Source organism: Candoia aspera, chromosome 1 (assembly GCF_035149785.1).
Source record: "Candoia aspera isolate rCanAsp1 chromosome 1, rCanAsp1.hap2, whole genome shotgun sequence".
NCBI classification, from domain to species: Eukaryota; Metazoa; Chordata; class Lepidosauria; order Squamata; family Boidae; genus Candoia; species Candoia aspera.
The window spans coordinates 230,871,737-230,884,641 of record NC_086153.1 but is presented as its reverse complement, the minus strand read 5'-3'; the positions used below and the strand labels follow the sequence as shown (position 1 = coordinate 230,884,641).

General features: G+C 42.5%; 1 protein-coding gene across 4 annotated transcripts in view; it reads left to right on the top strand.

Annotated features, from left to right (window-relative positions):
- The first annotated feature begins 6,148 nt into the window (after positions 1-6,148).
- The window catches only part of TNKS1BP1 (tankyrase 1 binding protein 1), a 31,173-nt gene continuing 24,416 nt past the window's right edge, over positions 6,149-12,905 (top strand). For 3 of the 4 annotated variants that reach the window (XM_063289099.1, XM_063289098.1, XM_063289097.1), the window contains exons 1-2: positions 6,149-6,266; positions 12,594-12,732. In XM_063289099.1, the coding sequence (XP_063145169.1) occupies positions 6,204-6,266; positions 12,594-12,732 (202 nt within the window). In that variant the 5' untranslated portion in view covers positions 6,149-6,203. Of the gene's footprint in view, positions 6,299-12,593; positions 12,733-12,905 lie in introns of all 4 variants that reach the window. The other variant, XM_063289100.1, reaches the window with a different exon arrangement.

Below are 12,905 nucleotides of genomic sequence, written 5' to 3'. Positions count from 1 at the left end.
CCGTAGATTACTGCTTCTTAGATCTCTTTCAGTATCTTTTGCAACTGGTTTACAGACCAACAGAACGGAAATACAATAAAATAATGGGAATATATGTATCAGGGAGAATAATTTGGTCCAGCAGCTGTTCTACTACTGAAAGTAGCACCTGCCAGCATGTGCAATGTGGGAGAATGATGGAATGTATTACTTCCCCAGTACAACAATTAAGGCTGCAATTGTATATCAACATAGCTAGAAATAAGCACAATTGAACTAAATGAGACATTTCCCCACCTGTTTCTATAGCATTGTCCTGAAATATGAATAATTAATGTTTTAACCCTAGAAGAATATAAAACCATAGAGTAGGTGTTGGAGACTGTATCATCTTTTGTATCTATGAGCTGTTTTGTCAACTGAGGCAAACAGCAAGACCAAGATAAGGGGAGAGAGCAACTTGGTATAGTGACTAGGATGCTAGACTTGGGTCATGAAGACCCAGGTTCTGGTCTTCCTTGAGGCATGGAAGCCGACTGGGTGTCTTTGGACCAGTCACTCTCTCAGTCCTAGACTGGGAAACTGAAAAATGTCTACCTACTAACCTGCATTGGACTGGCAGATAATGGTTCATAACCTGAATGAAAAGTCCTTTATCTTGCAGTGGGTTGACATGGGCTGATAATAATAATATCTATTATCTATTTTTGTCCCTGCACCTCTTACCTATTGTTAGTGAAATGAATCTCTGTGTCCTAACTGCCAGGAAACACGCTGAGACAAGGAACTGGTCTCTAGTGTTTTATTGCTTGTACATAACAGGAATCCTAACAAACTGAAGAAGCGTGGGAAAAACCCAGCCATATAAACCCCAAAGGTTAAGGAGGTCCCGATCTGTGTCTCTTTGAATGGCTACCTAATTCCTCAGTGCTACGCGTGCGCTTAACAGTCTGGATGGGAGCCCCCTGCTCGCCATCCTTACTCATGACACTCTGTGTTTAAGAAACAAAGGTTTCATGCTTCCTCCTCTTCAAGGAATAGCTGAGCTTTTCTATCATTTTACTACAAAGATAATGAACATTTATTACCATTCAATGATAGGTGAACTAAGTCCACACTTCACATCCAAGATAGCCATACTATGAACTTAAAGGTAAAGGTTTCCCTTGACATTAAGTCCAGTCGTGTCCGACTCTAGGGGGCGGTGCTCATCTCCGTTTCAAAACCGAAGAGCCGGCGTTTGTCCATAGACACTTCCGTGGTCATGTGGCCGGCATGACTAAACGGAACGCCATTACCTGCCCATCAAAGCGCTACCTATTAATCTACTCACATTGCATGTTTTCAAACTGCTTGGTTGGCAGGAGCTGGGACTAGCAACAGGAGCTCACACCGTCACACGGATTTGAACCGCTGACCTTCCAATCGGCAAGTTCTTTTTATGGATGTTCTGCTACTTAATTACTCTGTATTCTGTCAGTGCTCTGCTTGTGTTCAGGAGCACATCCTCTAACAATGGCTTCTGCTGAATTCAAAATCTCCCACAATGTTACAGGCCCATATTAGTTTCCAAGCTGCAAGCTGCTGAATAATCAGGAGTAAAGGATTACAGAAGAAAGTGTAAGTATCCCTGGATAGGCAGAGTAAGCATAGAGAGGCAAGATAGCCAGCTAAGATTTTTTTTAGTTTGGTGGATTGTCCTGTCCTGTCCTAGGCAAGCAGCTGCAAGGGGCAAAGAAGCAGGTTCTACAAGACAACACTTTCCAAACCCTTTTTATCTTCAGAGGTCAGATTTGGGAAGAGTAGGTTGATTGTGTGATGTTTTTGGAAACCCTTGGATTTTGGCAAGTCCTGGAAGTGCTTCTGGAGGTGAGGAGCAACAAGTTTGATAAGGCAAAAACAGGAATGCCTATGTGCATAACTCTGGATATGTAGGTAGCAATGTGCTTGTTTGTATCAGTGAACAGAGAAAGGTCAGAGTGGTTTAGGTCAAAGTGAAGAAAGCTTGCCATACGCTCTATCGTGTGTCTGATTGAAATAATGAGCTCTTTAAGAATGCAGGATAGTGCAGGCATCCCCTCAGACCAAGAGCCAAATATATGAACTGAGGACGCTGCTTAAAAATAAGGGGACTTCCAGGGGAGGCATGGTGAACTACAGTAAGCATGTCTCTGAAGGAGTGGAGATGACAACCACAGCAAAGATCAAATAACTGGTGAGTAGACCGGTTCTTTGGAACCTCTTCAGGTAAGGAGAGGATTGGAGAATATCCACATGTGCTCTGGGTTTGAGGGCCGGGAGACAAAGGGATCAGCCATCATGCTCACAACTGCGGTGGAGCCTTTTAAAGGATACTGGGTTTGCTAACCTTACTTTCTAATCACTCTCAGAAATTGCTTATTTAACTATCTTAAGGCTATTAGAGATCTTCGGAACCACAAGTTTGAAAAGCCACCTGGTAAGTTTACCTTCATTCTTGAACAAAAGAAAAGTTAACCATAAGTTTAAGAACTTAAAGAATTGGAAATAAATGGCAAAAAGCTAAATAAAACTTTGATCTAAAAAAGTTATAAACAAATTAAAGGTCCAAATTCTGGAATATTGAGACTTTTACTATAAGATTCTGGAAATAGTTATATAAAATAATAGCTTTTCATGGCAATCAAATTGTTTTGTCTATTTTAAGTCATAAAAGAGATTTGAGACTTTATGATTTCAAAATTGGACACTAGAGGGGACTAAAGATTTCAGGCAAAAAATAAAAAGGAAAAAAGAAGTGCAAACTTGCCTTTGGTTTTTGGTTAGTACGGAGATTTACAAAATGATGCAAAATGTTATAACATTTGAAATACTCCAGGAGTATTTGAAGAATGGGGCCTGAAATTAGTAGCTACAATGTCAGCAATGATGTCTGCTTCTATGTATAGATTATGTCCAAAAGATGTTAATGAAGGAATGACAGATGTGAAGCAAATTTTGCCTGATGCAAAAATAGTCGAACCAGAAATCCTGGATAATAAAAAAGGTATGCATTATAAGATAGAGAAGGCAGCTAAAGTGGTAATACAAATGATAAGCCAAGAGAATGACCTGGATAAGGACTTTCTATTGGATATACAAAAGGAGTTGGTTAAAGTTTTAAAAATCAAAGTGGAAATACAAATGATAAATCAAGAGAATGACTTGGATAATGACTTTTTACTGGATTTACAAAAGAGGTTTGCTAAAGTGTTGAAGAAGCCTTTGGGATGGGAAAAAGAAAAACTGAAGAGAGACCAAACAACAACATCTGAATGAATTAAAGATTTAGATTGTTAGAAGTAAAAGGAAAGAATATAAAGTTGGTTTATTTGACCAAGGTTAAAATAAGACATGTTTCTATAAAACTCTTTACAGACTTTTTGCTGAAAAGTTGATGATTTATGGATTTGCATACAGATAAGGGATGGGTTATGGGAAGAAGAGATATTTGTAACCTTATAGGTGGTAAAGAGTTGTCAAATTTGTTTATACTTTTTATGAAGTCACTTCTTTTTCTTTATCTTCCTTTCTTCTTCTTTCTTTGCACTTTTTATTCTTTCTATTTCTCCTTCCCTTTCTGTGTTTAATTTGTATTTGCTTTTACTATTGTAATTAAAATCTTCAATAAAATTATAAAAAAAATAATGGTGATGTTCTAGATATTTTTGTTTGGATGTCTCTGCCTCAATATTTTAATGTAGTGAAACATACAATAATCAGATTATAATGTCCAGAATACGTAAGCAGGAATACCTAATGGGAACAGAGACATTCTCTGAAGCCTCTGTTTTCAAGGCTAGAGAACAATTCTGCTTTGTCTGCAAAAGGAGATCACATATAAGGGCATTTTGCCCCAAGGAGGCAAATGCCCCCAGTCAGTGCTTCAGAGATGCAAATGAAGAAAGAACTAGCTAACTAACTTCTCCTCTCAAAGGAAGAAAAAATAGCCAAGCAGGAAAAGGCTGCAGAAGGAGGCACGCTTGACCCCCAAAGGGCAGGAAGTGATGCCTTTGAGGAAGAAGAAGGTGGTGCCTTTCTCAAAGATATTCCACTGGTAGAGCCTCCAAATGGCACAGTGAGCTGAACTCTATCCAGGTAAACAACCCGGATAGTGGAGCGACTGTTCCAATGTTTAAAAATAAAGATTTCTTTGTTGATCTTGACACAAGTTGCAAAGGGCAGATCATAGCGGTAAATGGGAAGCAAACAAGCTTGCAAGGGATTGGAGAGGCTGGGACAGAATGCAGACTGAGTGATGAAGAGACATCCGCTTTGTGTTTGGAGGATGCACTGGACACTCTAGATTTGGACTCCATTTTACTAAGCGTGAGTGATGCAGTCAGGAAGGAACATAAAGTCGAATTTGCTGATAGAGGCTGCTCAAGAGCAAGTAAGGATGGAGATCTGTTTTGGAGGAAACACTGTTGGAATCTGGACTTTTCAGAGTGGATTCCCCAGAAGACTGTGAATTTTCTGGCAGGAGAAAATCAGCTGAAGTTGCAAAGCTAGCAAAGCAATGAAAAAGGAGGAGTGGCCTTGAATTTTGATTCAGAAAATCTGCACATCTGCAGAGTTCGTGGGAGAACTGTCCAAGAGAATTAAATATAAAAAAATTACTGAAAGCATGGAAAATACAGAAAACGCAGTACAATAGCAGCATTTAGTAGGTAAGAAAATCCGGACTGACTTCACTTGCCTGCCCATTGAGTCAAATGGAGGAAACAGGCATTTTGTAGACTATCAACAGTAAAGGAACCAGCAGTCAAGAAATAAGCCCACAGGCTACCACCTGGTAGAGTAGCAATGAAGGCTTTGGGGGAGATATTCAGATGCCAGGATGTGTCCGTATTTACAAAGATCAGAATTCGGCTTGCAATGGCTTTCCTTGTTGAGTCCAACAGGATAGAAAGCGTATTGATGTTTTTGAACTTTGGTGTTGCAGAAGACTCATGAGAACACCATGGACAGCCAAGAAAATAAACAAATGGATCACAGAACAAATCAGTTCAGAACCCTCACTCATGGCATAAATGACCAGGCTCAAGTTACCATATTTTGGACACCTTATGGGAAGATCTAGCTATAATGCTGGGAAGGAAAGAGAAGAAGGCAACCAGCAGCCAGAGGGATGGACTGAGTTAGTGTACAGCATAGATGGATGTACCCTTGGTAGGCTCGAAGGGCCAGGTTGGGGACAGATCATCCCAGAAAAAATCTGGCTACTGGTAGTTAAGAGCCATCCCCAACTTGATGGCACATAACGAATTGGCTACTGCTAGTTTAGTTACAGAGGCTGGGTTAATGTAACAAGCGGCGCTAAAACGCGCCGGGCTTAATTCTGATTCAGCGTTCCGGCTAAGGGAAGAAGTTAACTGCGCACGTGTCCTGCATACAGGACAGGCTTTCTCAAAAGTAACTCATATTCAGACCAGCGGTCCTTACTTTTAGCGACTATGGGGTCACAGCCTAAGAGAGAGGAAAAACGAAAGAGCGGCGAACCAGCAAACCTCTGTCCCGAAGTAGTTGCCCGGGCGTGTTATTAATTACATTCTTCAGTCCAAAGCCTTCATGTCTGAGATCGGAGGACACCCAGCCTCACCCCATAGAGTTGCGATCATCGGTATCTGGGCGGGGCTTTGAGGAACGAGGGGCGGCCTTCCTTTTGGGGTGGGTGTAGTGCCTGTTGGATGCTGCCTGCCCGACCCTGCTGGAGGGAAGAGTGGAAATTAGCTACGCAGTTGATATATACTGGTGCTTGTCGAATGAAAAAAGCCGCGCGGGTTGGAGTCTTACACGGGCAAGGACTTGCTTTCGAAGTTTTGACCATTAGTCATAACGATAGGAGGACGCAACCAGCGAGAATGAGCATCGCATAATTATTGCGCATACTTAAAATGCAAATCACAGGCTCGTTAGCATCCATGCTTATAGGGTGGGGAGGTTATTGCAGAAATGCTTCAGGTTACAGAAGGGAGGCGCATCTGCATAGGCCCACCCCTTAGCCGTTCTCGTAAACCAGTTTTTTCCTTAATAAGGCGGGAGGCAACGGGTTCTCGTCAAACGTAAGCTGAGGCTCCCTCGCTGGCCCTGCCTTTCCGTAACCACTGTGGCCTCCTCGCTGTGACACGTGGGGCTGGGTGTCTCCGCGGCCATGAATATGAATTAGAGCAGGCGTGGCCAGCCTGGGCCTTGATAGGGCCGTCATGAATATGCAAACAGTGCGAGGATCGCCGGAGCCTCCGTCGGGCCCCGGATCGCGGAGCCTGGTAAGGAGCCTTTCGCAGCCGCCCCCGAGAAGGTGGGGAACCGCCGCGTGTCTCTTTTCGCATTCCGCGCAGTGAAATTCCGGCTTGCAGAAAGTCGTGGGATGCCCGGACGCTCTGGGCGGGAGAGGTTGGGGGAGGGGTCGCGGCTGGGGGATGAGGGGGTGCGAGAAAAGGGAAAGGAGCGCGAAGGTATGGAGGGCGCGTGTGAAAGGTGGGGAGGCCGAGAACACCCCCCGATGTTAGAGTTGGGAGCTTTGAAACGGGACGGGACGGTATGAGGAAGGTCGCTTGCGAGGAGTTGAGTCACCGCGGCGGCGATCAGTTCTGGAGACCCTAATTGCGGCGGGGATTTGTAAAAGGCCTGGTCTGAAGATCTGACCGGCTAATAGCGGGGGAAGGATGGCGGACTGGCTGCAGCGGGAAGGCCAGTGAGGTTAGTGCCATATGGTCGGGGGCTACGCTACTTGGTGTGTCGCCTGGGCTTCTCGGCTGCTGCTCCTTGCCTGGATTGTTTGCCGAAATTTGGAACCGTGTGGTTCCTCGTTTTCTTTTGGTTGGCATCCGTCTTCCCTTATTTTTAATCTTTCCACCCTGTTCTGCCTGGACTTCTTTGCAGCGCTACCTGTCTCCAACCGCTCCCACTCTTGGCTGAGGTTCCAGGTGCCCACACCTCCGTTTGAAACTTACTGAACGGCAATTAGTGCAGACAGGCTCTGTGACCCTAAAATACACCCTCTGACCTGTTCTTGGAGCGCATTCTTTCCCATTCCCTGCCTTTCCTGGGGGAAGAGTGGTCCCAGTCAGACAAGGAGAACTCTTCAAATGGCATTTTGGCATCACAGTTTCTGTCTTGTGTGGGGAGCCAGTTGTTTTTTTCTTGTTTACCATGAAGCTCCTTCTGTGATAGGAATAATCTATTCTCTTTGTCCTGGTGAGTATGCTAGAAATCCTCTGTACCTTCCAATTCTTAAAAACCATGTTCCTATCTGCTTAACAGAATTGTATTCTTTGATCTTTAGGCAGCATTTTCATTTTGCTTTCAAAATTTTATGAGGACCTCCTACCTCTGCCCTGTTTTTATTTGGATTTCTTTATTTGGATCTCTCTCTTGGAAATCAGTCTGAGCTAAAAGGAGCCATCAACTATTTCTTCCCAGAAAGAAAACATCATGACAAGGGGGGAGGAGATTAGTTTCTCCACCAACCACAGGGGACATCATCCTACAGACAGTTGTCTGGGGACTGGAAGGGTAGCACGTTCTGGCCTCATCCAGCTACCTTGGTGGTTCTGGATTCATCTTTCAGCAGAAGGAACAAGAGGCACAAATTGCTTTGCAAGGGAGAACTTCCAGAAGCAAAGATCAGCCCAGTTTAAATTGCATATAAATGCCAGCATATTGCTCTTCCTTTCCCCTCCACTCCCTGTCTCTTGTGTGTCTCTGTCTTTTTGGGTTGTGAGCTGGTGGGCAGGGCCTTTCTCTTACTTTTAAGGGATGTAAACTGCTTTGCAAGACGCTTGTCTGAAAAGCAATGTTAAAATAAACCTAACAGTCTTTAGCATAAAATTTATACTTGGGTTTTTATTAAGCCAGCGTGGTTTCATCTAACCCCCCTATTCTTACACATTTTTATAAGTCCATCTGCTGCTGTTTGCTTTTCTCTTCCTCTAAGGAGGCCCCTCCCAGTTAACCATCCCATGAGGGCTTTTAATCCTGGTTCTTATAACAATCGTGTATGCGCTGTGATCATGCTAAGATTAGGATTCTTTTGCAGTCTTCTCTAACCGTGGGCATCATCCAGGTATATGGACTTCAATTCCCACCAGACTTCTTATCAGCGGTCATTCTGGGTGGAAAAGGCTGGGAGTTTGTGCACACACTTCTGGAACTTCCCCAAGTTCAGGAAGGCTCTTTTGATGTGTGAACTTCCACACATATAATAGAAATCAATGCCTTCTGCAAACATTTTATAAGCAGAATAGACAGGATAACATGCAAAACGAATTCAGAAATGGCAAGGGATTTGCTTGAATGTCTGTTATAGTTCAGACAGCATTGCAGGTTGGGGCACTTGAATGACATGGTGTTAAGTTTTCCCTGTCTTTTTATTCTTTTCATAAATTCCATTGTGACTACTTTCCTTCAATGAGGAGGTGGCCTCATTGCCTCATTCCTTTACTAGGAAATGCGACCAAAGGTGTGAATATTTTTAGATGATAAGGTTTCAAACTGGTAGCTTGACTGAGTACTAATTGCACAAGATGCGTTCCTACACAGTGGAGCACTTTCAGAAGAGATAGTTGTGCTGAGAAAACATCACCTCTTCTCCACCTTTTGGAGTGCCGATCACTACTGTGGAGGGAAACCAACCCCCTCAGCTCTTTCCCCATAAGACCTCCCACATGGCTGCTAACTTTCTGTGGAAGGAGAATTGAATTTTACCTATATTTTTTGCAAGGGTTTTTCCTTTTATCTATTTTCTTCCTTTTAGAACAAAATTGCTGAAGATGTAAATGAGGGGTGGGGGGGGATGTTTAGTCATCTCTGGGTCCATCTAATCCTGAAGAGTGTTTGTATAAATGATAGAGGAGTTCTGGTTTTTTTTAAAAAAATATACCAATTTCAGCTGTGGTTTTAGAGGCTAATGTATCTGAAATTAATAGGGGTTTGTTAACTTCACCCAATTTTCTGTCTTTGCTACAGTTTCTGATTCAGGCTAGATTGCATTTAGAACAGATAATGGTGCAGGGACACTCCTCAGAATGGAGAGAGGCAGAGTTTACACATAATGAGTCACATTTTCAAACCAAATGGGACAGCTAGGTTAGTTCAGTACAAGCTTGCAAGAAATATATATTGCAATAGAAGGTTTATTGCTGTGTTACAATAGATATTTCAATTACTGCTGATCAGCATTTATTTAAAGGTAGTAGGAAAAGAGAGAATTAGAAAGTAATAATTGGGGGAAACTTCTTTGGATTCCTGGAAGCAAGTAAGGAACAAGGCTTTATGCTGGAGAAGACAAACAGTATAAGAAGCATTGTATGGAGTTATCTGTGTCAGTCGCCCTCTTTGTTAAGAGGAAGGGAAATTTAGCCTTCTAGATATTGTTGGACTATCATGCTTTACCATGCTCATTGCCTGGGCTGACTAGGAGAGTGGGAGTTGACGTCTAAACCACCTGGAGGCCAAGTGTCCCCATCTCTGCTCAAGAGAAATAAAGCAGTTCTATTTCAACTTGATTTTGAGCTAGGAGGTCATAGGTTGTATCAGTACCGTTGGTCATGGACACTTAATCCACCAATAGCGTAGAGAAGGCCTACATGATCTTCTTCTCTGGATATTTCTGTAGGAGATGTTTTACTGAATATCTTGGAGGTATGAATGCTTTACAACAGGAGTGTCTATAGATATTTAACAGTGCCCTTTGGGCATTCTGTTATTTCTATTTCTTGGCTCAGTTTTTGCATTTGCTACCTTCCTACATATACCTTTTGGCGTCTCTGTGTCTGAAGTTTCTTCCTTCTACATTTTCTCTGCTATTTGCTTGCTCCTCAGGATTTCCTCAACCAGATCCTTCTTATAATCTTGAAGGGGGAGGGGTGTTCTTCTGTCACTTTTAAAGTTGCAACATCTTAAGTTGCAGTTGATGTTGATTCTGATTCAAGTTCTAAGGAACCTTTTTTCTGCTCAGTTGCTTGTCATGTGGTAACTAGATAGATTTAGATGCTTTACTTGAAATATGTGCTTAGCCATTATCTTTTATCTGCCTTGGCTAAATCACTGTCTCCCTGTTTCAGTTCCCCATATATAATGTGGAATAATTTTGTCCTACATCACAAAGTTCTAAGGAAGTACAATGAACATTTCTATATAGATAGCAATAACTACTCTGCTTATACGCCTTTCTTTTATACGCCTTTCTTTTCTTTGCACACTGAATCTTCCTGTCTTTCTTATGTTGTTGTACCTTACTTGTCACTTTACAGATTTATGTTTCTGTATATCAGCTTTTCATCACTGTAGCCCAGGGGTCACTTGGATAATATGATGTGTTTCCTTGCCCCCAAACCTTCTTTAAAGATGCATTACAATTAATTTTAAGCCCTCCCAGCTACATTTTTTTTCTATGAGCAAATTGCTTTATAGAAAATCTAGGGTTAGGATTATGTTAGGATTAGAGCTTGCATCTCCCTGAAAGACTGTAATAGAAAAATCAGTTTGTTTATAGGGCTTGCAAAACAAGATGTAGAACAAGTGTGAAAGAACCCCCCCCCCCATCCCCAGGTTTCTTGCAACATGAAATACTCCGAGGAAAAGAATTCTACTGTGATAATTTCTTCCTATTCAAAAACTCAGTACATTCTTTTCATCATGTGATATCCTCAGCCAAACAAGGTTTTTTTCTTGGTTCTTTGTTTACTCATTGTGTATATTTTCCCAAAGTATGTACTTCCTCTTTGAAGGTTACTTCATACTTATTTTACATTATTTTCAGTGTGTAAGCCATCTAATATAATGAATGCATTTCTTTCTCTTTTTCCATATACATTATTTTTTCAGAGACAAGTAACATTTATGTAGATTAACCTTATGTGTGCACTGGACTGAACTGTTTAATGAAATGTAATTAGATTACCTTATATTTGGCACACTGGTGTCTTTCTCAGTTTTATCCTGGTTGACAAATGCCTTCCACAACCTGATTCTCTAGATATCTTGGGACTACAACTCCCAGAAATTCCAGCCATCGTAACTGTTGGGTGCCTTTGTAGATTAAAACAGGTTGAGTAGTCTATATTGGATGGTACTTCAAGAGGCAGGGCTGTGTGTAATTGGAATTAGGATTAGGAAAAGAGAAGAGGATAGAAAACAGCAGTACGGGTAGTCCTTGTTTAGCGACTGCCTTGTTTATTGACTGTTTGCAGTTATGACAGTGATGAAAAAGTAACTTATGACCAGTCCTCACATTTACGACCTTCACAGGTCTGTAAAGCAAAGGAAAGCTGAAGTAAGATCGTAAGCACTGTTGTTGTTTCACTTAGCAACCACTCTGCTTAATGACCAAGTTGCCGGACTTGATTGTGGTTGCTAAATGAGGACTACCTGTATGTGGGTGATGCAAAGATTCAACCTGAGTCAGCGTTATTTGCAAGAGAGGTTGGCTTGTAGATATAAAGAGATGAGGTGAAGAGCTAAGCAGCAAGAGGACAGCTGTCAATCTGTTATTCAGTCTCCCTCATTCAGGCTTGGAAGAAGATGCTTGCTGGTCCCCAAGATGCAGGCTAAGAATGGGGGTCTCTTTACATTCTTTCAGGGATGACTCAATCTCCTCCCTTTGCCCATTGTGCCAGTTTTTTCTGTATGGCTAAAAGGGAGCTCTTCACAAGCCCTCATTCTGGGGTCCCCTTCTGTTTTGAATATAACCAATTGGAACAGTTTCTGCAACACATGCTCTCTGTAACCAAGATGCTGGCTGTTTCCCTTCTTAGAAAGAGTTTGGCCCATTCTTGAAATCTAGTGGGAGGTCGTTGCTGTAGTGATGGGAGCAGGCCCCAGCTTTACCTCATTGAATACCAGTGGCTCTGCCAAGTGATTGAGAAATCAGGAGAGGGGAAGTACTCCAGATGTTTACTCCCTGCCCTGCATATCCTGGTTGGGAGCATATACAGCTGGGATGGCGCTGAGCTGAAATTCTCCCATTACTGGGGGGAGAGGGAGGTAGCTGAAAGGAACTTGGAAGGAGGAAGATGGCTCTGATTAGAAAAGCAGCCAAATGGGAGTGCTGTAGTGAAGTGACAAGAGCTGACAACAGAAAGAAAGGAAGGAAGGAAGGAAGGAAGGAAGAAAAGAAAGAAAGAAAGAAAGAAAAAGAAAGAAAAAGAAAGAAAGAAAGAAAGAAAGAAAGTTGGCAGGGTAGGAGAGGGTGTGACGAAGGAAGGTGGCTCAAGGGCAGTACTGTGCAGAACAGGGCAGTAGCCTAGGCTAGGAAGCCTAAAACCTGATGCATTTGAGGTTCTGATCCTTCAGTGTGAGTCATGGCCTGGTTGCTTGTGAGAGTCCTGCTCCCTTCATCCTTGTTCCAGCCTGCCCTGGGAGTGGCCTAAAATGACTATATGTGTGTGTGTGTGTGTGTGTGTGAGAGAGAGAGAGAGAGAGAAGGAATGGTGCCTTATGTTAAAGCTAAAATCTAGCTAGAAATAACAAGCAAAAGTATTGGTGAATTTTCATTTAGATGGTTTAACGTCAGTGCTGTGCCATCAGTCTTGGTTATCTCATGAGAGGATTTTGCAAAATGCCTAACCTTCTTTTTTGTTCGTGTGTCCTAGGGGCTGGCCTTTATGCTGAGTTCTGAGTCCCAGCCTGATGTGATGGATTCTAAACCTCAATCACTGTGTTCTTCATTTTCCATTACTGCTGCCAATGGCCGTAAAGAATCCAAGCCACCATCCAGCAGCCTTGAAATAGGTATATCCCAAGGGGCAGCAGAACTGGGTTCCTTACCACTTGGTGATCACTTGGTGATCTGCCAGGTTTTCTGTTGATGTTAAGGGAGTGGTTCTCCTAAGAATTAAGTGCTGAATATTATAGGAAACGGCTCTTTCTGGACTGTAGTATTGCAAATTGCATGTATGGGAGAA